The sequence below is a fragment of the Pangasianodon hypophthalmus genome, chromosome 2 (assembly GCF_027358585.1).
Source record: "Pangasianodon hypophthalmus isolate fPanHyp1 chromosome 2, fPanHyp1.pri, whole genome shotgun sequence".
Taxonomy (NCBI): domain Eukaryota; kingdom Metazoa; phylum Chordata; class Actinopteri; order Siluriformes; family Pangasiidae; genus Pangasianodon; species Pangasianodon hypophthalmus.
In genome coordinates, this window is record NC_069711.1 from 33,773,541 (window position 1) to 33,800,398 (window position 26,858).

The following is a 26,858-nucleotide window of genomic DNA, read 5'->3' on the forward strand; positions in this document are numbered from 1 at the left end:
ATTCTGCTAAAATCACCAGATGAAAGCAGAACTTTTCAACACAAAAATGATGTGTGTGTGTGTGTGTGTGTGTGTGTGTGTGTGATATTAAACCCACACTGCTCTTGCCCTGTGTATAAACTACCACATTTTTACAGCTTGCTGATAGCTGTGGGTTAGTCAGAATAGTGATGTAGTTGTACACACACACACACACAGCTGTTCTCTGATTATTTTCTGTAGTATTCTGTTCGACACCTGATCCTTCCCCAGGCTGCTCCAATTAGCTCCTGTACTCCAGACTGCTCACACACACAGCATCTGCTACCAGAGCTGCCCCATCTTATTTATTACATTTATTTCCTTGTGTGTGTGTGTGTGTGTGTGTGTGTGTGTGTGTGTTTGTGTGGGGGGTTTCTGGATGCCATCTCCTTCCAGCAGATTCATTTCTCAGTTAAACAGTTCTCTAGCTCCCCTTACTGGACAAAGACTCATTTGCCAGATTGGATGCACTGTATGTATTTTAACCCCCTACCCCATTTTTTAAAAAAACTAAACTAAATCTAAATTATGTTCTCTGATAAACTCTGGGTTCTTACATGAACAGGTGTATTTATATTGAGCTTACATGACACTCTAATTGCACACAGGATGACTCCAAATTGTCACTTTTGAAGGAAACTTGTATGTGTAAAACTTCTTGTATGCAGAAAGTGTCACTGCGCAGTGTGATGAAAAGACGAGGCGACAACATCGTCCAAGTTTTGCAGAAGATTTTATAGATTTGCAGGTTATTTAACAGTGAGATAACTATTTATATTATCATGAAAGTTGTGACTAGCAAAATCAAGAACTCCCCACCAAAACATGTGACTTGATTGGTCAGGAGCTAAAAAAGTTTTAGTACGACAAAAAAAAAAGTCTACTTCTTGTAGAGTTATCTGTAAATTGTGCGCTGGCTGAGAGTGCAAGCAGCCGTAAATAAACAACCTGATTTAGTACAATTAAAAATGCATCAGAGGATGAGATGTAATATAATAGAGCAGTTTGCATGCTTCTTGTATATGTTTTAATCAGCATTAATTGAATGAAGTTGTTTTATGAGATTTTTAGATTTAATAGAGAATTTCAGGCTAAAAAGGAGGCTCTATTTCCTCAACTGGTAATCCTGGAAACACACTGAACCTCTGACCATACAACTCAGTGAGTCGTTTATTCAGGTTATCAATGGTGGGATTTCGGACAATAAAGTTCTCTAGCTCAGCGATGTAGGCCATCGTTATGAAGTTCTTAATATCTTTTTTATTGTTGCAACAGAAAGCGCTCCAAAAATGACTGGGGATGTTAATTCCTTCTTTGTACTTTTTGTCTCTTGTTATGGATATCCATTTATTCCCTGGAACGACCCCAGTCACAATGTACGCCCTGTAATTTTGGTCTAGCCTGCAATTTCTTTGTATTTCTGTAAGCATCGGTTCCTCCACCTGACTTGCCCACTCCTCGTTGCTGTGTTTTGTTTGTGGTGCTATGTTGGTTAAAGTGAAGGTGGAATCTGCTTGATCCTGATCAGCAGCAAAGCTACGTGGAAACACGTGACCTCGAGTATAACTACTGTCTTTATAATCTATGTCCACAGCCTGGTTAATTATATTTCTCACAGTTTCTTCATCTCTCGGGGAATCCATCATCTCTTTCTTTTCTTTATATTCTTTGATATCTTCGAGCTGTTATGGAGGAGAAATGAAATAGTAGTGAATTAAACACAAACACATTAAGCAGCTCACTCAACACACACTGTTCATGATAAATACAACACAAAAATCATTTTCTTTCTGGAATAAAACCCGATGATATTTAATTGGTATTTACTTGCTACTATCTGGGTCCACTATGTTTTACTGCACAAACAGTGTCTCCTTCCAGAAAATCATTTAGTTCTTCAATGCTACATATGTTAATAAATCAGTAATGAAATATTTAAACACACTGACTGACCTGAGGTTCAATTTTCCATTCATCACTGCGTGTAGTCTGCCCTTCCTGTAAGAACGTGTAGGCCGAGTAAACAGGGATCCTCCTCTCAGTGTCATACACGGTGGCAAATCTGTATTTGTTTTTCCAGCGCTGACAAATGGTCTTATACTGATGTCCTCTAAAGATAGTAGGGACGATGATGTCACTTTTTTTTTCTGGGTTTTGGATGAAGAATGAAGGACAGGATTGTTTAAAAGAATTGACAACCTCCGTCAGGGTCAGTGAGGAGAAAGCAGAGAGCAGGAGCACCAGAGCGAGGAGCTTCATCCTGACACACAGTGGTGGAGTGTGTGAGGAGTGTGTGAGATGATGCAGAGCAGAAATCTACCCGAGGACAAGAGGAACATGAACACCAATAAATACTCAAATTCATCATCTGAATCTGTCCATCTATCTGTTAATCATCATTTTAAATGAAGAAAAAAAATCAAACAAAATTACAGTACAAAAACACACTGCCATCTCTAATCTTTCATATAATATAAGAATATTTTTTTTCTACAAAACTCTAAAGGTTTTGATGTTTTCAGGTGATCTTGTTGTGCAGCAGTAGATTAAACATTGTTAAACTATTATCAGAAGTGGAGGCGTCTCAGTTAACAACCTCTGTGTGTCACGACCACGCCAGACCAAAACACAAATCGTCACACTCCCTCGCCGGAATTCTAATCACACACACCTGTCTCTCATTTCCTTCCTCATCATCTCTCCCCTACTTAAGCTCTTCACTTCTGCTTTGTCTCGGCGATAACCAAAAGCAGCCCACGAAAGCCAACGCCTGCGGTTCCTGCCTGCACCCCCCAGTCATCCAGCTAGTCATCACCATCCGGTAATTTCCTTCCTCTTATCTCTTTCTCCGTTTGTTTATTAATAAACACCATTGTTCCATCTCTGTGTCTCGAGTCCTACCCGCAGTGTGACAGAAGACCTACCCAGAGAATGGATTCGCGACAGGTGCAGTAGCTGACGGAGCAATTCCTCCGTGCTCTCTCACGACGAGCGTGGATAACGCGTAACCCAGTCACGCCGGCTCACTCCGCGTCTGCGTCGGCTTCCTCTGCACCGGAATCGCTGTACGTTGCCAGTCCCGTGGTCGATCCAGCGCCCTATTCTGGCTCGGCGGAGGATTGCAACGGATTTTAACTACAGTGCTCACTCGCCATTGAAATGCAGCCCCAACGATTTCCTACGGAAAGAACCAAAATCACCTTCATCCTCTCACGACTCGCTGGGCGTGCTCTGCAGTGGGGTGAGTCTTTAAATAGACAAGATGGTCCTGCTGTACAATCTCTTCCTATGTTTTTAGAATATTTCTGTGAAGTATTTGGCAGGCCAACTGGTGACTCATCGGTGAGTGAGCAGCTGTACCATTTGCAGCAGGATGAGCGCTCAGTCCCGGATTATGCAATCTGGTTCTGCACTCTAGCCGCCTCCAGTGGATGGAACGAGCAATCGCTCACCACATTCTGACTGGGTTTAGCACCATCCCTTCGTCTCCAGCTCGCAGCCTACGATGACCCAATTGGATTGGAGTGGTTTATACAGCTGGCCATCCGTGTCGCTGGTAGAGTGCGGACCTATCGGGAGGCTCCAACGCAGTCACAATCCTCCCCAGTCAGAACCAGCACGATCTCCCGAAGCCATGCAGGTCGACCGGATGTGTCTGATGCGCGTCGAGAGACAACGCCGGCTCTCCCAGGGTCTGCCTCTACTGTGGTCAACCCTGACATGGTTTTCAACTTTGTCCGGTACACCCACCTAGTCAAAATGTAAGTGTTTTGTTCTCCTCTCCCGTTCAATCCCAGCCGTTAACCACCCAAGTTCAGCTCACTACTGCTTCCCATTCTATTACAGTTCTTGCCCTACTCTACTCTGAGACTGCTGGCAACTTCATTTCCGCAGGCCTCTGCCGCTGGTTGGACCTCATCTGGCAACCCCAAGACATCACTTACCAAACCCAAGCCATTACTGGGTGTGCCTTGAAGCACGGGGAAGTTCGGTACCGGGTGGGACCCGTGAACATGAAGGTGGGGGTTCTGCACAATGAAACCATCGTCTTCCTGGTGCTCGAGAGATCCACCACGGCGATCATTCTGGGATGGCTGTGGCTCGTACAACACAACCCTGTTATCTCCTGGACAACTGGGGAAATCCTGCGCTGAGGGGAAGAGTGTCTCACCAAATGTCTCCTACAGTAGCCAACCCCTGTTAAGTCACTCCACATAGGTGCCACCTCTGTCGAAAAAGCCCTGGCAAAAAACAGGAACTGCAGGTACCCCAGAATTATGTCCACTTCAGGGATGTTTTGCCCTAAACGAGCAGCCCTATAACCACCACATCGACCATGGGACTGTGCCATAGATCTCCTGCCGGGTGAGCCTGTACCACATGGGGAAAATTTTCTCTCTCTCTGTCCCTGAACAAGAGGCCATGGAAAACTATATACAGGAGGCCCTGGAACAGGGCTACATTAGGCGCTCCACTTCCCCTGCTGCTTCCAGCTTCTTCTCCTTTCAAAAGAAAGGTGGAGGATTACGGCCATGCATCGACTATCGAGCTCTAAACCAGATCACCGTGAAGTTCACATGATTCCATTTCACAATCTCCTACCCCCCAGGGTCAAAAAACGGAAAGGCTGACGCTCTCTCCCGGTTATATTCCCCAGAACACCCTCCTGATTCACCAGAGCCCTTTATCCCTTCAAGTCTAGTAGTTTGCCCCATCCAGTGGAACCCAGCGGGGGCACCTTCCCAGACAGCATCGGAGCCCATGCCTCCAGGATGTCCAGAAAACCATATGTATGTACCCACTCCCAACCGTAACACTCTGTTGCATTCCATCCACACTTCATTAAGGTACAGGTCACCCGGGAACGGCATGCACCCTTTCACTGCTACGGGAACAATATTGATGGCCGGGAATGTCCACTGATGTGCGGAAATATGTTGTCCAGAATGCGCCACATCTTCCTGCAGGTAAGCTCTGCCCATTGTCTGTGCCTAAACGTCCTTGGTCTCATCTGGGAATAGACTTTGTTTCAGATTTGCCAGAGTCCCACGTTCACACCTGCATCCTGGTGGCAGTAGATAGGTTCTCCAAGGCGTGTCGACTGGTCCCATTGAAAGGTCTACCCACAGCCTGGGGAAACAGCAGAGGTACTCTTCCATCAAGTATTTCGCAATTTTGGTATACCAGAGGATATCATGTCCGATAGGGGACCTCAATTTATATCCCATGTGTGGAGAGCCTTCTTCCGTCTACTAGGAGTCTCAGTCAGTCTCACCTCAGGGCATCACCCACAGAGCAATGGGCAGGCCGAGCAGAAGATTCAGGAAATCAGCCGCTACCTCCGCACTGTCTGCCATCGCCATCAGGAGGATTGGAATAAATTCCTCTTATGGGCTGAGTATGCCCAGAACTCCAGATATAAAAAGGTGAGTAACACTGCTGTCATCATTTCTTGAAAGTCATGGTTAGGGAGAAATGCACACCCTTCCTGTCACATGTATGCACTTACTACTCTCTCAGCCTTCCAGTTAATTGTGTTTTTTATTATTAATTATTATTAGTAGAAGTATTATTAATATTAGAATTAGTATTAAGAGAAGAAATCCAGGAAGTGACTGTAACTTCAGTACAGATATTGGATACAATAGAAAGTTTTCTCTGGAAACTTTCTACACAAAATCCAGACTCCAACGAATGGCTTTAAAACTATTGATTTTATTCTGACTGCATAATGCAACAAAAATTTTGTAAATGTCAAGAATATTGCTGTATTTTGTTTTAAAGTTAGATTTTCTATCAGTTTGTTCACGAAATATCATTAAGAATTTTGGGCCTCATTTTGTTTTTATTTTATTTAATGTACCTGGTATGAATTATCCATGATATAAGTGATATTCAGAAAAGTTCAGATCCATATGAAATATAATCGTATGAATAATGGAGGTTCCTTTAACTGGCTGTACTTAATACATTAGTTAACATGAACTTCAGCATTAGCACATCATCAGTAACTGTCATTAAGCACACTTCCTTCCATAACTGAGCAAAATGAAGCCCACAATGATCAGCTCCCTGTACCAACACCTTAACGATCTAAATCACAAGGTTTAATACTGGAAGAGTTCAGGAAGTGATCAACATTTAGGAACAATGTAATTTATTTTTAGTAATGGGTTAAATAATTAGTCAGTGCAGGGGAATTTAGATAAATTCTTCAAGTTAATTTCTTAACATTACTGATGGTTTCTACATGTTGAAGTTTAACATTTGTTCATGTTAACTAATGCAGTACATGTAAGTGACGACACCAACGTGGAGGCGGAGCAGCACAATATATACAGGAATAAAAAGACTTGTACATAAGTGTTAGAAAACACACTATCTATAAACCTGTGGGGAAAACATTAGGTGAGTTTATTCCTCAAATCAGGATTTAGTGCTTTATCTCCATCTGAAGGAGCAGGGACAGCTTTTATACACAACAACATCTGAACAGAGAAGACAGTTTATTACAGAAAGAAGAATGTAGAAAGCCGTCATATCACTCTGAAATAAACTATTCCTGAACTTCACTACTTATTAATTACTTACAGTGTTGAAGTTCTAACATCTTTAACCACCAGTACACCTCCCCCTAACCTCAACAAAAATCAAGTGACATTTAATCAGTTTCAAGAAGCTTGCCAAACTTACAACACACACCATTCTGATAAATCATTTCTCTAATAAAAATAATTTCACAACAGTGATTTCACAATAGACAATTTCTCAACAGTTAAACAGCTGAGAGTTTTTATAAAGGAGCTGAAAACTCAGCAGACATTTAGCAATAAACTATCTTGTATACAGAAAGTGCCACTGTGCAGTGTGATGATCATTTTATATTAAAATGAAAGTAACAAATAAAGCAAAAGAGTCTTTCACTTCCTGCATCTTTTCCCCTTTCTGCTTTTGGGGGGGAAAAAAACATAAATACTATGGAAAAATCTTAAATATTAGCATCTCTAGGCCAAGGCCACACTGATATGACATATACATACACTATATGGCCAAAAGTTTTTGGATACCTCACCATCACACCCATATGTGGTTCTTCACCAAACTGTTACCACAAAGTTAAAAACACACTATTGTACAGAATGACACTGTATGCTGTAGCATTACAGTTTCCCTTCACTGGAACTAAGAGGCCCAAATGTGTTCCAGCATGACGATGCCGCTGTGCACAAAGCGAGCTCCATGAAGACATGGTGTGTTAAGTTTGGAGTGGAAGAACTCGACCCCACTGAACACCTTTGGGACAAACTGCACCCCAGGCCTTAATTCGAATGCACCCTGTTGTGATGTAGGACATCCAAAATCATCCATTTTATATCAAATATTTTATACTCTGAGAGTTTAGATGTTTTCAGGTGATCTTTTTTTTGTCACAGCACTAAATTAAACATTGTTAAATTCAATTCATTTTTATTTGTATAGCGCTTTTTTACAAAGGTCATTGTCTCAAAGCAGCTTTACACAAACAAAAGTAAAGTGAAGTGTGTGTGACGTCTCTGATGAGCAAGCAGGGCGACGGTGGTAAGGAAAAACTCCCTGAGATGGTGATAGGAAGAAACCTTGAGAGCAACCAGACTCAACAGGGAACCCATCCTCATATGGGTTTACACTGTAGTGTGCGTGTGTGTGAGTACAATGTGTGTTGGTGTAGTCCATGGAAAACAGCTGAAGCGTTTTCGTGCCAGTATGAAGCATTGCCGGTGGACAGGTCTAGAGTGAAGGGGGGGGGGGGGGAGGTCTGGATTACCAGCAGCTCAGGAGTGGTGCTTATCTGGTCCAGAGCGTAGGGGGGTCTGGATCACCGGCAGCTCAGGAGTGTAGCTCGGCAGAAAGAGAAGGAAAGTGGTTAGGTACACTCACAGTCACCGTGTGGAGATAAAACTTAATGAGGAGTGCAGGGGACTCCGACAGGACTAGCTATAACAGCATAACTAAAAGGAGAACTAAAAGGAGAACCAGGGGGAAACACAGACGTGAGAGATCCCTGATATGTAAGGCATACAGTCACTCTGCCGTCACAAACCTGAGTGACTAACGAGAGTGAGGAAGACACCATCCAAACACACCAGATCACCATAACACTCAACATTCACGAGTCCCCCAGATCTACTCCTTTGTCTAAAACACTAGTCGCTAAACGCTAGGTTAAATAAATAAGTCTTCAACCTTGACTTAAACACTGAAACCGTGTCTGCTTCACGTACATTAACTGGGAGGCTATTCCATAATTTTGGGGCTTGGTAAGAGAAAGCTCTGCCCCCTGCCGTGGTTTTGGCAATGCGTGGTACTGATAGACAGCCTGCATCCTTAGATCGAAGTAGGCGCGGCGGAACGTAAGGTACTAACATATCGCTTAAATACTGCGGAGCGAGACCGTTTAATGCTTTATAGGTTAGGATATAGGTAATATTTTAAAATCGATGCGGAATCTTACTGGGAGCCAGTGTAATGTAGATAAGACTGGCGTGATATGCTCATACTTCCTAGTCCTAGTAAGGACCCTCGCTGCTGCATTCTGAACTATCTGAAGCTTATTTATGCATCTAGACGAGCATCCAGATAGTAAAGCATTACAGTAATCTAATCTGGACGTGATAAATGCATGGACTAGTTTTTCAGCATCACTTAGCGAAAGTATATTTCTAATCTTAGCGATATTTCTGAGGTGGAAAAATGCTAACCTGCTTACATTATCTACATGCGCCTCAAATGAGAGATTAGAGTCTATAATCACACCGAGATCTTTTACTGTTAGACTACTTGAAACAGAGAGACCGTCTAAAGTGGTCCCAGTACCAGAACCTCTGTTTTTTCCGGGTTTAGCAGGAGAAAGTTGCTTAGCATCCAGTCTCTTATGTCTATCGCACATGCCTCAACTTTCTTTAACTGGCTATTCTCATCTGGCCTAGCTGAGACGTATAACTGTGTGTCATCAGCATAACAATGGAAGCTAATATTATGTTTACGGATTATGTTACCTAAAGGGAGCATGTATAACGTGAAAAGCAGTGGGCCTAAGACTGAACCCTGCGGAACGCCATATTCTACTCGATAACGTGCTGAGTGGTCACCGTTTAAATCTACAAACTGATAACGATCGGTTAAATAAGATCTAAACCAGTCGAGGGCTGAGCCCTTAATTCCTACGACCTTTTCCAGTCTGTGAAGAAATATATAATGGTCGATAGTGTCGAACGCTGCGCTAAGGTCGAGTAAAATTAATAGACTAATGCAACCCCGATCAGAGGCTAATAGCAAGTCATTGACTACTTTAACTAATCCTGTCTCTGTGCTGTGGTGGGGCCTGAAACCTGACTGATAAAGTTCATAGATATTATTACTTTGTAGATATGAAATTAGCTGCTGCGCTACTACCTTCTCTAGTATTTTAGATAGAAAGGGAAGGTTTGAAATCGGCCTATAGTTAGTTAAGGGTCAAGGTCCGGTTTCTTCACTAGTGGTTTAATAACAGCTAATTTAAGTGATTTTGGAACGTACCCATTGCTCAGTGAGGAGTTAACTATTTTAAGCAGGGGTTCAGTTACGGTTCCAACTATTTGCTTAAGAAGACGTGTTGGTACCGGATCTAATAGACAGGTTGATGATATAGCAGAAGAGATGAGCGAGATTAAATCATTCTCTTCAAGAGGAGTAAAACTTTATAATCTCTGATGTATGGTTAGTCTATCCTCCCACTCTATTGTATAATTTGGACTTTGGGCCTGTATCTTCTGCCTTTTTAATTTTGCTATCAAAGAATTTCATGAAATCGTTACTTTTATATGCTGTTATTGTGGAAATTTCTGTCGATGTCTTATTCCTAGTTAATTCTGCTATGGTGTTAAATAAGAATTTAGGATTACTTTTATTATTTTCTATAAGCGTTGATAAGTAAGTGGACCTAGCTAGCCTTAGAGCTTTTTTATAGGCTAAAATACTGTCTTTCCATGCTATTTTGTTAAATGCTAGGAGTTTGGTCTGGTGCCATTTACGCTCTAGCTTTCGGGCGTTCTGTTTTAGAGAGCGGGTGTGGTCACTATACCACGGAGCGAGTTTCTTATCTTTAATTGTTTTTCTTCTAAGTGGGGCTACATTATCTAAGGTACAGCGGAATGTCGACTTCTAAAGGGTCTGATGGTGACCCTATACTAGCGGATAATTCTGGTAGGTAATTAATAAAGCTCTGCGCGGTCGCAGGTGTTATTGTACGGCTAAATCGGTAGTGCGGTTCTGTGTGTACAATGCTACTGTGACACACAAAACGAAATCAGACTGTGATCTGATATTGCCTCAGACTGCGGGATTATCACTACATCAGTTATATTAACTCCAAAAGATAATATTAAGTCTAACGTATGACCTGCTTTATGTGTGGATCCTACAACACACTGATTGACTCCCAATGAGTCAAGTATGGATGTAAACGCTATCTTCAGCGGGTTGCCTATATTCTCAAAATGAATGTTAAAGTCTCCGGCAATTAACGCTCGGTCGACAGAAACAACTAGGTTTGATAGGAAATCTGTAAATTCACTAAGAAATTCAGAGTACGTTCCTGGGGGTCTGTAGATAATAACTAACGGAAGGGACTGTGATGACTTATCATTAGCGACTGCACTTAGGTTACTATAAAGTGCTTCAGATGAATTAAAGTTTTGTCCTAGTTTCTGTACGATGGTCAGATTATCCTTATGAATAACTGCGACGCCTCCTCCTCTAGCGGTTAAACGAGGCTGATGTATGTAGCTATAAGCGGGCGGACTAGCTTCATTTAATGCAACATAATTGTTCTGCCTAATCCATGTTTCTGTTAAACATAACGCGTCATACTCCTGGTCCGTGATCAGTTCATTAACTAAGAGCGTTTTAGACTCAAGAGATCTGATATTTACCAAACCTAGCTTTAGAGTAGAGGTGCAGGCTGCGCTCTCAGTATTATTATCTAATGTAGGTATGTTTATTAAATTGCTAAAACAGACTTTAGTCTTTCTTAATTTTAATACAGCACGGGGAACAGACACAGTCCCAATGCTATGTACCCTAGGTGACGACTCTAGGCAGCTAGCAGACGGTTGGGTTAAGCCATTTGTATCAGTCTGGTGAGTTGAACAGTAGCTATTATAATTGCAATCTAAGGTATGACTTACCAGTCAGATGGTGCGTAGTGTCCTGGAGATGTTGTCCGAGAGGACCGCTGCTCCAGCTCTGCTTGGGTGCAGGCCGCCGGTATGGTAGAGCCTAGGACGCTCCCAGAAAATATTCCAGTTATCAACAAAGGGTAATTTCTGGTCTTGACACCATGACTGTAACCATTCATTAAAAGCAAATAGCCTACTGAACCTCTCGATTCCTCGCTGGAACGTGGGAAGTGGTCCTGAGGCGTCTCAGTTAACAACTTCTGTGGATTACAACTGACTTTAAGATTATTCTAAAATAAACATAATGTATTAAAAATCATTCAATTTTAAATAAACATAAACATTATTTAATTTTTAATAAACTATTTTAAAAAATTAATGAGAGAACAAATAAGGAAGTACAACAACTTTAAATAAATAAATAAAAAAATTTTGCTCATAATTATTAAATTAAATTTAATATGAAGTATTGTGCGAGAGAGACAGATGATCGCAGGAGGAGATCTTTGTAGAGACCTGTATCTGTAGAAGGACCTGCTGGTCTCTTGCTCTCCTGTCTCAGATACTCGCATTTTTAATAACACTTTTATAACTCATGTACACTTGTCACGTGGTGGGTTTCCATTTAATTTCTGTAGAGGTTGTGATCCTGTTCCTGATAAATATTTGCACTTTCTATAAACTCTCACCTCGCAGGTAAATAAAAATTTTCTCATTCACTCAGTTTCATGAAAGTGCTTTATCCTGGTCAGGGTCACGATGGATCCTAGGAGCACTGCGCATGAGACGGAAATACATCCTGAATGGGACACCTGTCCATTGCAGGGCAAAGTTTAATAATTGACTTTTATTCTATTATTATATTATTTTATTATTATATATTAACATTTAGAGAAAGAAATGTTCCTGTTCAGCAGAGGCAGCTGGCCAACGTACAGAACATCTGAACAGTCATATCACCCTGAAATGAACAATTTCTGAACTTATTATGTTATTATATATATTATTATATTAATGTACAATGTTGACATTCACACCTCCAGACACTACCAGACAACAAGCATCATGTGACCTTCAGTGAGCTTCAGGAAGCCACTGGTGTGACTTACACAGTGGGCTGGTGTTTTTTTTTTTTTTTTGTCAGGCTATAACTTGCAGTTAGAACACACACCATACTGAGAAAACATTTTACTAAACATAATAATGTTCATAAAACCTATTTCTATACAGAAAGTGTCACTGTGCAGTGTGATGAAAAAAATGAGGCTAGAATTTCGTCCATTTTCACAGCAAACAGTGAAGTTTTATTAAATATCTGCACGATAATTTACAGAAAAAAAATATTTATTTTAGAGAAATACATAAAACAGTATGGTAACTGTCACATAACTGGTTTCATGGCTATTTCAGAATATTACAAATACCTATAAGTGGATAAAAACACACATAAAAATGTCATTAGCAAATTGCTGGTTGTAAGAGAAATGAAACAGTTTGAGACGTGCTATTATAGGAAAGTCACACACAGCAACACACACAGTGTTTTATTCCTTACACCTCGTATTTGGTCATTGTTTTAAAGATGCTTCTCATTAAAGAAACATCCGATCCCCAAAGCCTAATAAATGTGTTTCTGCAAGTGAAATAAAGCATATTAAAGAATTACTGCTTGATTAAAAATGCTCAGCATTTTTTGCTTTTTGAAGTAAGTGGAGGAACAGTTTCAGGTTTAACCAGAAAATTAGAGGGAAGGAACTCAGATGGTATTAAGTCAAACACAACTGGCCAAAAACGCTAAAATCTTGTTTATACAATCTGGTGAGGTGTGCGTTCACAGTATTAACACTCATTGTTTTGCAGAGCGAGGTAGGCCTTTGAAATTCTTACAATTGTTGATGCAACAGAAAGCAGTCCAGTAATAACTGAGAATATTAACACCTTGTTCATTTTTTTCACATTTATTTTTAACTTTTCTTGTTATGCGATCCATTTATCCCCTGGAACCACTGTATCTTTGTCTTCATCTTCACCTCTACTTCTTCTGCCCATTTCCCATTGCTATGTTGTGTTTGTGGTACTACATTGGTAAAGGTGAAGGTGGAATCTGCCTGATCCTCATCAGCAGCATACTGACGTGGAAACACGTGACCTCTAGTATATTCAGTATTAGTATATTTCTTGCTCTCTTCAGAGTCTCTTTTTTCAGCCTGATGAAAAACAGCATCAGAGATCGTCTCCATGTCTGGTCTGTTAATGTTTTCCAGCTGTTATGAAGGAACAGAGTGGAGGAAGAGAAAGAAGCTGTTAATCAGTGAAAACCCATTAATACGTCTGCACAAACATATATATGCTGGAAATTTTTTTTTCATTCAGTAGAACTTCATTCACCTGAGGTTCATTTTTCCACTCTTCGTTTCAGTTATTATGTTCTCTCCCAGAGAACATGCAGGCTAAGCAGACTGGGATCCTCCGCAGAGTGTCATAGAGTGTTGCAAATCTGTATCTGTTGTTCCAGCACTGACAAATCTGCTTATACTCTTTCCCCTTAAAAACAGTCGGGGTGATGATTTCCTTTTTCAGGCTTTGGATGAAGAAATCACAACATTTTCTTTGAAAGAACCCACAACCTCCGTCAGGGTCAGTGAGGAGAAAGCAGAGAGCAGGAGCACCAGAGCGAGGAGCTTCATCCCGACACACAGTGCAGGAGTGTGTAAGGAGTCTGTGAGGAATGTGTGAGGAGTGTGTGTGTGTGGAGATAGAGGGCAGAAATCTACCTGAGGATACAGGTAGAAAATACAGTTAAAAAGATGTATAGAACTACATCGCTGTCTGTCTGTCTGTCATTATATATAAAAGATATTTCAGTTGTTTCTGGACAAAATTATACATGATTTAAAAATCACAAAAAGGAAGATCATTTATTCATCTTCTAAACTCTTTATCCTGATCAGGTGGACCTGGAGTCTATCCTAGGAACACTGAACACATGGTAGGAATATACTCTGAATAGGAAACAAGTTGGACACAGGGCACCATGCTATATTACGTTTTTTGTTTCTAGTTCAATTCAATTCAATTTTATTTGTATAGCGCTTTTAACAATGGACATTGTCACAAAGCAGCTTTACAGAAATAAATGGATTCACAAAAATATATTGTAAATGTGTGAATTTATCCTATTGAGCAAGCCAGAGGCGACAGCGGCAAGGAAAAACTCCCTGAGGCAATATGAGGAAGAAACCTTGAGAGGAACCAGACTCAAAAGGAAACTCATCCTCATCTGGGTGCAACGGATATTGCAATTATAAAAAAATCCCTTCTATTATTGTGTACGATATGGACAAATAGTGCAACTGAGCAACCAGTAAATTCATCACAGTTTTCGCAAGAAGTCCGGTTGGTTAAAATCTATCCACCGTCCACTGATGGAGTAATGAGTACGAAGGTGCTCTTGGCAGCTGCAGCCCCAAAGCCACTACAGCAATCGCAGTCCCAAGCCATTACAGTACAGCTCCCCATATGTGATCCCCAAGCCATCTCCACAGCCCCCAGGTGGCACCATCACCAGCAATCCAAACGGTTCTTCAGGTCGTCCATATGGGGCCACCCCCAGCAGCAGCGAGTGAACTCAACCGATAAGAACTCTAACCAGAAGTAGGGCATCAGGATGGGTCAGGCAGGTCCGGGGAGCAGAAGGGGTCTCTGGCATCACTGGCATCTCAGAAGTAGCATGTGTAGCTCAACAGAGAGTGAGGGAGAGAGACAGATGGAGAGAGAGGGAGAGAGAGAGATGGAGAGAAGGAGAGGTTGTTAGGTAAGCTTTTGTCCTCTAATGGTTAAAAACAATGTACTTTGCGTGCAGAGTGCAAGTAGGGACTCCGGCAAGACTAGCTATTACAGCATAACTAAAAGGGAGAGCCAGAAGGTAACACAGACATGAGGGCACCCTGGGACATAAGGCAGCCAGCCACTCCACCGTCGACAAACCTGAGTGAACGCGTGAGAGTGGGGGGCGACAGCATCCAAACATCCCAGTTCACCACAACACTCTATGCCTGTGAACCCTCCAGACCTGCCCCTGTACCTAAGAAAAAACTATTCACAAAAGGCTTGACTAAACAAATATGTTTTCAGCCTAGACTTAAACACTGAGACTGTGTCTGAGCCCCGAACACTAAGTGGAAGGCTGTTCCATAACTGTGGGGCTTTGTAAGAGAAAGCTCTACCCCCTGCTGTAGCATGCACTATTCGAGGTACCAACAAATAGCCTGAACCTTTTGATCTAAGTAGGCGTGGTGGATCATAAAAGACCAAAAGTTCGCTCAGGTACTGTGGCGTGAGACCATTTAGTGCTTTATAGGTAAATAGTAGTATTTTATAATCAATGCAATATTTGATTGGGAGCCGATGCAGTGTGGATAAGATAGGGGTGATGTGGTCATATCTTCTGATTCTAGTAAGGACTCTCGCTGCTTCATTCTGGACTAACTGGAGCTTGTTTATGCATCTACTGGAACATCCAGACAGTAAGGCACTACAGTAATCCAACCTAGAGGTAACAAAAGAATGAACTAATTTTTCTGCATTGTGTAGTGACAATATATTTCTTATTTTAGCAATATTTGATTATGAATTATGAAATAATTATGAAAGAAAGCGATCCTAGTTATATTATCTACATATTATATTATAAGCTTCAAAAGAAAGACTAGAATCAATAATCACACCAAGGTCTTTTACTGCTGCACATGATGAAACAGAAAGGTCATCCAGAGTTATTAAGTAATCAGAAAGCTTACTTCTAACTGCATGTGGTCCTAATACAAGTACTTCTGTCTTGTCAGAATTAAGGAAGAGAAAGTTAATAAGCATCCAGTTTTGAATGTCTTTTACACATTCCTCAACTTTATTAAGCTGGTGTCTGTCATCTGGCTTTCCTGAAACATACAACTGTGTGGGATCAGCGTAACAGTGGAAGCTAATACCATGTTTATGAATAATTTTGCCCAGAGGTAGCATATATAAAGAAAAGAGCAGTGGGCCTAAAACAGAGCCTTGAGGAACACCAAACTTTATCTTAGTATGCGAAGAGAAATCACCATTTACGTCTACAAACTGATAACGATCAGTCAAATAAGACCTGAGCCAGGAGAGGGCCATTCCCTTAATGCCTACTACATTTTCCAGTCTATCGAGGAGAATAGCATGATCAGTGGTATCAAAAGCTGCACTAAGGTCAAGCAGCACAAGCAAGGAGACACAACCCTGATCAGAGGCCAGTAGTTGGTTATTTACCACTTTAGCCAGCGCTGTCTCTGTGCTATGATGAGGCCTAAATCCTGACTGATGCATTTCATGAATGTTATTTCTATGTAAGTATGAGCATAGCTGCTGTGCTACAACCTTTTCTAGGACCTTGGAGATAAAGGGGAGGTTTGATATCTAGCGTGATATGAACATTCTCACAAGATTCAAAACATGTGTAAGTGAAATTTAAAAAAGATCAGTAACTTGTTGGTCATGTTGTTGCTTTCAGGGGCCACTTGTGCTTTTAGGGGGCACACTAACATTTATTTTCAGGATTATTTTTCAGTCACTTTTCACTATGACGTATATCACTCTGTTTTATAAGCAAATAAGCTACTAAAATAAGCTCAACTCAAATGATTGTTTCATGTTCATTTATTTGACAACAATTTTTTTAGTCAAAAACAATTATAACAATTAATCATCTATGCACATTTAGGCACTTTTCTGCATATTGTAAACTAAATAAAACATTTATTAATGTAAAACAACCCACAACATCCAAAAATTAACATAAGCAGTCATCTGAACATGAGCCTGTAACATTATCATGTATTTCCCTCTTAGAAAAAAAACATGAATTTAACATTTGTGTCACATGTTCTTTTCACACTGAATTTCATGTGACTCCTGTAAGGGTTGCAAAAGTTGTATTCTGAGGTTTTTGTGGTTCCTTGCAAACACATCAATAAATTCTCACGATTCAATTCATTTGCACGCTTGGATTCAATACTCAAAACACCCAAGTTGCTCAATCTGTCATCTGCCATAGTAGATCTCAAATGTGGCTTGAAAAGTTTTAGAATGGAGAAGCTCCTTTCACAAGAAGCTGTACTAATTGGACTCTTGCAAAGTCTAAAGAGCTCAAAAAATCCTCTCTATAAGGTTCCATAAACGATGCCAGTTCCACTGTACTTGAGGGTCTTTGCATACCTTGTTCTATTTTTCTGTCCAAAACCCTTCTGAACTGATGTATTTCATGCCACAATATTTGAGCTACACATTGTACCCAAAGAAAGTAGGACATCGTCTTTGAGAAAGGAATCACTATGGGGATTCAAAGCTTGAATCCCATTCATAATATTACAGTTCTGAATAGAGAACTTTCTGCTGAGCTCAGAAAGCATTTGATCAATTACTGGATAAAAAAAAGAAAAGCAAAAACCATCTTTACTTACATCTGCCCTTCTCTCACCAGTGGTAGAGAGAACACAATGTCCACTTAATTGTGAACTTAGTTGCGTCCGCCTTTTTTCATTTGGTTGTTCTGAAATATTATACTCTGCAGCTGTCTCAATCACTTCAGTCCAAAGTCCATCAAAAAAAGATTCACTTCTGTACTCAAGTAAGGTCTGAGTCAAGGCTTGAACTAAATAAACAGCCTTTGAAAGATCAAGTGATGATGACTGCAACATATCTGAAAGCAGTCTTGCTTCTCCAAAGATTTTATATAGTGTAACAAGATGCACAATAAATTTTAAGTCTAACTGTGCAAGCAGACATTGTGCTTCAACAGATCCATCAGTTACCCCTGTTCTGTGACTCGTCGTGTCCTCGTTGAGCAATGTTCTGTGTGCAGTTAGTAGTAGTACTTCAGCTATTGTTTTCATATAGTCCCGGTTTTCTTTGATTTGCTTGTCATGCTCTTTGTTTAAGACGTTCAGTAAAGTTCTGTTGTTTTTCACTGCTGTCTCGTAGTCTTTCCATGCTACTATGGCTTGCTTGTGGCGCTCTGGTCTTGCATGAATCGCAAATCCCCCTTCCTTGTAGGTTGCCTTCTTCCAGTTTTTAAAACCAGGTGAGACATCAAAAACTGACACTTGGCTTTTTGGGAGGGCTAAAATGCCGACAGGCATAACAATAAGCTGCATCTGATATTTTAGAGTACTCAAGCCAGGGATGAATTTTGTACCAATCTGGTTTGAAGCTCCTCCTCCTGTCCCCCATCAGTGTCTTTGGATATGACGATAGAAGTGGCTGAGCAGGTGGAAAATCTCTACTCTTGGAAATATCTGTGTACGATAAAAAAGTCACGGTGAATAATTATTTAGGTTGAATAATATGTTTATATAAATGTTTATGTAAAAGATTTCAGTCTGCCTACACATGTCTATTGACAACTGACAAGTGACTTAAGCAGATGTTCACTGTTCTCACTCTCCAGATTGCTGTCTGTCTGCTCTCTGTCTCCAGGTCTGCTGACTCTCTCCACAACTAAATCACCTTGCTGATGGGTTCTCTGTTCTTCTGGACTTTCTTCATTCTCTAAGCTTTTGTGTATTTCTGACTCTTTTTTTCTCATCATTTTAACTACAAAGAAAAAATATGAAAATTTGTAAATGAAAGGAGTTCAATTAAATATACCATAAGTAATTAATATATAGTATAGAATAAATTGTATTGATTACTTTAACTGTGCTAATTTGTCCTTGAGAATGACAGACCATTTACTTTAATTATAAGACAAAAATCCCTTTTATCAAACATTCACCCCAATGAATATAAGTTACATTTTATCTCATATTAACAAATTACATTTCTTTAATGTCTACACCTGTTCTCTTGTAACTTAGTTGCTGACTCTCTGTATACTAGTCATGACAGCTTTACATGTAGATTTAACATACGCAACACCGGACAATAAGATCAGTTTAATATTTTTTAATATAATGTGTAACTATATGCATTTTTATTATAATATAATGAAATATTTTCATTACCTGTATGATGTAGATTTGAAACTCTCTGAAGCGCACAGACTCGGCATGGTATTCGGGCATTCGCTCTTGCTTGCGTAATCTGTGAAAAAGTTTCATTACTGCCACCCGCAGGACAAACTGTGACAAACTTGCTCGGATCCGTGTAATAGGATTCCAGACTTGGGGGGCCAGTGGGGGGGCCGAGCTTGCTGGCGGGGGGGCACTAACCAACAACAGCACACATTTAGAGAAAGAAATGTTCCTGTTCAGCAGAGACAGCTGGTCCATTTACAGATCATCTGAGCTTTAGATCAATGAGATTTAATATATGAATAAATTTTGTTCATGGGTACAGTCAGATCCTTTCAGACTCACAAAGACACACAGGGCAGTGAGGTGCATTGTACATTAGCATTCCTCTTATAAATGGGTAAAGGTATTAGTACAACGATTAAAATAACAATTCAGCTTAAACATCTGCAGGATAATTAACAGAAATAAAATATTTAATTAAGAGACATACAGAAAACAATATGGTGACTGTCACATAACTGGTTTCATGGCTATTTCAGAATATTAAATGTACCTATAAGTGGATAAAAGTGTGATGTGTCATTCTTTAACACATAAAAAAATCATTAGCAAATTTCTGGGTTGTAAGAGAAATGTTTGAGACGTGCTGTTATAGGAAAGTCAGCATCAGAGTGTAACAGTAACTCCACTTCATCACACCATTCTGTCACTGATTATTTTCCTACAACAGCACCACACACAGTGTTTTATTCCTTACACCTCGTATTTGGTCATTGTTTTAAAGTTGCTTCTCATTAAAGAAACATCTGATCCCCAAAGCATAAAAAAATATTTCTGCTGAGTTTTCAGCTTCTTCATAAAAAACACTGAACATTATTCTCTTCAGTGAAATGTTTTTTTTTATCATGGTGTGTGTTAAAACCTCAAGATAAAATCCCCTGGAAATTCACACCATTGGCTTTGTGAAGATGTTTAAAGATCACGTGATGCTTCTTGAGGTCTGGAGGTGTGAACTGGTGGTTGAAAACAGAACTTCAACATGGTAAATTATTAATTAGTGAACTTCCGCGATAGTTTATTCCAGGTTGATATGACGGGTTCCTTCACTCTTCTTTCACTAATAATTACTGTTATCACAAGAATGATTATTTCCCATAACAGCTCGTCCCCAGGTGTTTTATATCTCTTATACCAGAGCAATTTGCCAAACTTTACAGTTTTTAATATATTAATGGATGATACATCATACTGTTTACTCATTTACAATTACACTAGTTCCATACATTACAGCAGCTATAAACAGTTGTTCCCTCAACTGCCTTTCTTTTTTCTCTGTTGATGTTAATAAGACAAAAAAATACAGCTTAGCATTTTACTGAGAAACCACAAAGTTTGAACTTCTCTGTCCTGAAGGTGCAATTACAGTTTTACCTCTCACACTGACACTGGAGACAGATTCCTTACAGAAAACTCTGTCATATTAATAATTGTACATAATGATTATAACGATAGTGGCCTGGCTGAGACCCAAGACCATAGGAGCCTGACTGGTTATTGTCACAGGTTTGTGTCAAATTACCAGGCCTCTGACTGACGTGACTAAAAAGGGAGCACCAGATCTGGTCCAGTTGACAGAGCTGTGCCAAAGGGCCTTTAGTCAGGAGAAAACTGCACTTTGTGGTGGCCCACACTTACATCCTCATACTGGGAACCATGTTGTTCCAGGTGGTAGAAGATAAGGGACGCCCAGGGGTATATATCAGATGCATTTCATCTCCTCCATTACTTTACAATTACTTGACATGATTGCATATTAGAATGAATGCATTAATATAAACCTGCAGATTTGCAGCTGCACTACTGTCAGAGCTGCTGCTATAGAAAATTAATCAACACCTTCTGACCAATCACAGTACAGAATTCAACAGTGCTGAGCTTGAATTAGAGATAAACAGACAGTCACCATATTGTTTTCTGAATTTCTGTTATATAAATCAGTCTCTCTGTTGAATGACTCACCAATCATTAATCAAACATCACTGTTTGCTGTGAAAATTGAGGATTTTGTTGCCTCATCACTTCGTCACACTGTGAGTTTTCAGCTTATTTATAAACACTTGGAGAGCCGACCAACACAGAGCCGTGTGAGTGTGTGTGTTTGTGTGTGTATGTGTCATTGGTTGAGTAAACTGAAAAGCAAAAGTAAAAAGGGCTCTGAGTTATCCTTAGCCTGCCTCCAGCTTCCTCATTCCAGACCCAACCCAGGGGAAGTGTTACACTGGTGCGGAAACCCAGGAAGTGAGGAAGATCCAACTACCATGGAGTCCTCGCCACTAAGCAAAATCGTCAAGAGCCTCGCCAGCCTCCACCAGACTCATAATCAGGCCCTCCTCAAGCTGAATAAGGAGCAAGAGCAATGCTTCCAGTCCCTGCTCCAAGCCCAATCAGACGACCAGCAGGTGCTCCAGAGCCTGGTCCAGCCAACCAGTACTCCAGCATGCTGGCGAAGATGGGGACACAGGACGACCCACAGAAACATTCATTGAACTTTTTGAGCATGCTGCAGAAGCGTGGGGCTTGCCCAAATCTCAGTGGTTGGTCCGCTTGCTGCCACTATTATGGAAGCCCAGCTCACAGCCTGACAGCTTCTGGTTAGGAACCTGCTAGAGTATCCGGACCTGAGGCAGGCAATATTGCAACAGGTCACCCATACCCCTGACTGCACCCACCGTCAGCACTACCGCTCACTGATGAGATCGGCTGCCCTTTCGTATTCGTCCAGCAGCTCTGAGACACCTGTTGAAGGTGGCTGCTAGCCAAGAAGCGTGGCACAGAAGTTGTCGATCTTGTGGTACTGGAGCAGTTTGTTGAACCAGTGCTTACCATTCGCAGATGAATGGGCTGGTCGAATGATTTAATCGAAATTACTCGCCAAGTGGCAAGGGCTCTTTGAGGTCACACGGCAAGTTTGAACGGATAGAGGCGGGGCACAGCAGATCAATCTCCTTAAGCCTTAACGTAAATCTGAAACAGTGGCTCAATCTACCCCAGTCCCTTGTGGAGACTAACTCTCACTGTTCCAAATCACGGAGGTTGCCAAGTTGCAGGCAGAGTTTTCCGATGTGTTCTCGCCTCTACCCGATCGCACTAATTTCACAGAACACCACATTGAGATGCCCCCAGGGGTGGTGGTATGCAGCTGCCTCTACCATTTGCCCAAGCACAAAAAACAGGTCATTTGGGATGAGCTCAAGGCCATGCTCATTATGAGGGTAATCAAGTACCACGATGACTGGTCCAGTCCAGTGGTTTTGGTTCCCAAGGTGGACGGTTCAGTCAGTTTTGTGTGGACTTTAGAACAGTCAACATCGCATCTAAATTTGATGTGAACCCAATGCCTCACATTGACAGACCGCTCGATCTGTTGGTTGTGGCTCACTTTTATTTGAGACTGGATTTGACAAAGGCATATTGGTAGGTCTCCTTGACTCCAATATCTTGTGAAAAAAAATGGTCTTTTCCACTCTGTTTGGGCTACATAAATTCATGACCCTTCCTTTTGGGCTGTTCGGAGCCCCGGGAACGTTCCAGTGACTCATGGAAAGAATCCTCCATCCGCACACTGCTTATGCCGTAATGATTGGCAGCGGCACATTCGGCATCTGAAGGCTTTCCTGAGATCACTGAGACAAGAACGACTCACGGTGAACCCAAAGAAGTGTGCAATTGGACGGGTGGAAGTACAGTATCTTGGGATCCACTTGGACCATGGGCAGGTGCGTCCCCAAATTGATAAGACAGCAGCAGCTGCAGACTGCCTGAGACCCAAGACCAAAAAGGAGCTTAGACAGTTTCTGGGGCTGGCTGGCTATTATTGTTGGTTTGTGTCTAATTATTTGGAGGTCACAAACCCGCTGATTGATCTCACTTAAATGGAAGTGCCAGATCTGGTCCAGTGGATGGAACCATGCTAACAGGCTTTTATTGAGGTAAAAGCTGCACTCTGTAGCAGACCACTCTTACATTCTTACATTCTCTTACAAAACTTCTGCAACAATTTTTTTTTAAGGATTATGTCCTCACACACACCATTTTATCAGTAAAAGGCCAATTTTTCTTTTGATGACTGTGAGATGACTGTGGCAGATGTTCTCTGTTTTGAAGCGGGGCTTGGTGGAGTCAGCAGCAGGTATACCTGGATTCATTTACATTTACATTTATGGCATTTGGCAGATTCAATTCAATTCAATTTTATTTGTATAGCACTTTTAACAATGAACATTGTCTCAAAGCAGCTTTACAGAACATAAGAAACATGCAAACAAACAAAAACATGCAAACAGTCCTTGACGTTAGACAAAATTATCCCTAGTGAGCAAGCCTGAGGCAACTGTGGCAAGGAAAAACTCCCTTAGATGATATGAGGAAGAAACCTTGAGAGGAACCAGACTCAAAAGGGAACTCATCCTCATTTGGGTGACACTGGAGAGTGTGATAGAACAATGTCCTAATCCAGATGCCCTTATCCAGAGCGACTTACAAAAGTGCTTTGAAGTCTATCAAAACTAGACTCAAAATCAAAAATACATTCTGATACTGGCTCATTATACCACAGTGCTGTTGAGTATTTGAAGCTGAAGGTGATTAATTTTCTATAACAGCAGCTGACAGTAGTGCAGCTGCAAATCACAGATTTATATTAATGTGCTTGTTCTAATGTGTTATTGTTTCTATAGTAACAGCTCATTCACAGGGTCTTAATGTGGGTTTAATTAAGGAGTCCCACAGTGACTGGTCCCATCCTGTTGTCCTGATTCCCATAGCACACAGGTCAGTCAGTTTTGTGAGAACTTTAGAAAATCAGTGTGACACACACGCACAGAGAATCCACAACCACTTCAAGGACAGAGAAAACACGCAGCACATGTGCCAGGGCATCCAGGCCATCACCAAACACAGGACAACATCACCTGCCTGTGACTGTGATGCCTCCCTCCCAGATGCGCTGAATAAATTCTACGCTCGGTTTGAGGCACAGAATGATGTGACAGCGAGGAAAACCACCCCTCCTACCAATGACCAGATGTTGTGCCTATGTGAGGAAGACTCTACACAGAGTCAACCTGCGGAAAGCAGCTGGACCAGAAAACATTTCTGGCAGAGTGCTCAGAGGATGTGCAGACCAGCTGGGGAATGTTTTCACTGACATCTTCAACACCTCCCTGAGCAACGCCGTCGTTCCGACGTGCCTCAAGGCCACCACCATTGGCCCCGTGCCTAAGAAGTATCCAGTGACTTGCCTCAACGACTACCGTCCCATTGCACTCACATCCATCATGAAGTGCTTCGAGAGGCTCGTCTTGAGGCACATCAAGACCCTGCTGCCCCCTCACTGGACCCAGTGCAATTCGCTTACCGGCCCAACTGCTCAACAGATGACACCATCACCACCACTCTCCATCTGGCCCTCACCCACCTGGACAATAAAGACACATATGCTCGAATATGTTTGACACATATGTTGCTGTTCATAGACTTCAATTCAGCATTCAACAAAATCATTCCTCAGCACCTGATTGGTAAGCTGAACCTGCTGGGCCTGAACACCTCCCTCTGCAACTGGATCCTGGACTTCCTGACTGGGAGACCTCAGTCAGTCCAGATTGGGAACAGCATCTCCAACACCACCACACTGAGCACTGGGGCCCCACAGGGCTGTGTGCTCAGTCCACTGCTGTTCACTCTGCTGACTCACGACTGTTTAGCAATGCATAGGTCGAATCACATCATCAAGTTCGCCGATGACACGACCGTGGTGGGTCTCATCAGCAAGAACGACGAGTCAGCATAGAGAGAGGAGGTGTAGCGGCTAACGGACTGGTGCAGAGCCAAAACTAAAGAGATTGTTGTTGACTTCAGGAGAGCACAGGATGACCACTCTCCTCTGAACATCGACAGCTCCTCTGTGGAGATTGTCAAGAGCACCAAATTTCTTGATGTTCACCCAGCAGAGAACCTCACCTGGTCCCTCAACACCAGCTCCATAACAAAGAAAGCCCAGCAGTGCCTGTACTTTCTGTGAAGGCTGAGGAAAGCACATCTCCCACCCCCCATCCGCACCATGTTCTACAGAGGGACTATCGAGAGCATCCTGTGCAGCTGCATCACTGCTTGCTTTGGGAATTGCACCGTCTCAGATCACAAGACCCTTCAGCGGATAGTGAGGACAGCTGAGAAGATCATCGGGGTCTCTCTTCCCTCCATCGCAGACACTTACACCTCACGTTGCATCCGCAAAGTCAACAGCATTGTGGATGACCCCAAGCACCCCTCTCACACACTCTTCACCTTCCTGCCATCTGGTAAATTGTACAGAAGCATTTGGGCCCTCACGACCAGACTGTGCAACAGTTTCTTCCCCCATGCCATCAGACTCCTCAATACTCAGAAACTGGACTGAAAGAACATACACAAACACACACACAACTGTACATCCTCCATCCTCTTTGCAATTTTTTGCACATCCCCGCATTACGTTATGCTGCTACAAATATTTATTATACTGTACATATCTCTACTAGGCAGCTACTTCTTATGTTTACACTTATTTCAGCAACTTACATTGTACTTTTTTTTGCACTATTGTCACTGGATTCACTTTCTAATAGAACTGTGTTCTATCGGCGCTGCACTGGGACTTAGTGTGCCCATTGTCTCTCAGTAGTCATTGTACTGTCTTGTGCTGTCTGCACATGTTTGTACTTGTGCACTTTATGTATAAATTTATGTAGTCTCTTTTAGTTCTGTGTTGTTCTGTGCTACATAAGATAAACACAGAACAACACAGAACTACAAGAGACTACATAAATTTATGTTTGGTAGCCCACTCTTAGATCAACATCATCAACAATAGGAAAACCAGTTAGTGTTTGTACTCAATAGTGATCTAGTGTAGTACATAATTTTGAGACATAAATTTCACACACAGCACGTGTTTGTTTAGTGTAAGTGGTTGTCCATTTTTTCTGCTAGTGAGGGCGTGTGCTCCTGGGGTCTGGGTTCCCAGTGGCTGGAGTTCAGAATTACTGAGTTACTGGTGGCTGGAGTTACAGGCTATTGACAGTGGCTTCAAAATTGAATAAAAAAAGAATAGTTTAAATCCTTTTAATGTTGATCTTTTTTGAGTCTCACTCATTTTTGGCTCCATATTTCTAGTAAAATAAGTCTAATAAAATATTCAAGTAAAATGTTGACTCAGTACCCATACTATAGCTAAAGTATTGTTTCTCTGGAGAAACGCTAACGTAAAATGTACCCCACCATCCTGTGTGTCTTGGTCAGTGTGGTCACATCTGAAAAGTGCTGATCTGTTCTCATGCACGTAACTGATTCATACCGAAACTCAGTTCAGTCTTCAGTTCAGTGGTTCTGAACAAGAAAACTTTAAACTTTCTTTCAAATGTCCCATTTGTCTATACTGAAGTTCCAGTTGCTTTCACGATAATAATAATAATAATTATAATAATAGGATGAAAAAGATGAAGAAGAATGTTGTAACAGGATGGTAGTCTCACTTGCTCTAGATTTAACCACAACTTCTACA

At 41.4% G+C, this 26,858-nt stretch overlaps 1 protein-coding gene across 1 annotated transcript; it reads right to left on the minus strand.

Annotated features, from left to right (window-relative positions):
* Positions 1-737: 737 nt before the first annotated feature.
* Positions 738-3,104, minus strand: LOC113523667 (endonuclease domain-containing 1 protein-like). The gene is made up of 3 exons (XM_053242172.1): positions 2,946-3,104; positions 1,975-2,337; positions 738-1,703 (listed from the first exon to the last, which is right to left on the minus strand). The coding sequence occupies exons 2-3, from the start codon at positions 2,278-2,280 to the stop codon at positions 1,113-1,115; spliced, it is 897 nt and encodes a 298-aa protein (XP_053098147.1). The 5' UTR covers positions 2,281-2,337; positions 2,946-3,104; the 3' UTR covers positions 738-1,112.
* Positions 3,105-26,858: the final 23,754 nt, after the last annotated feature.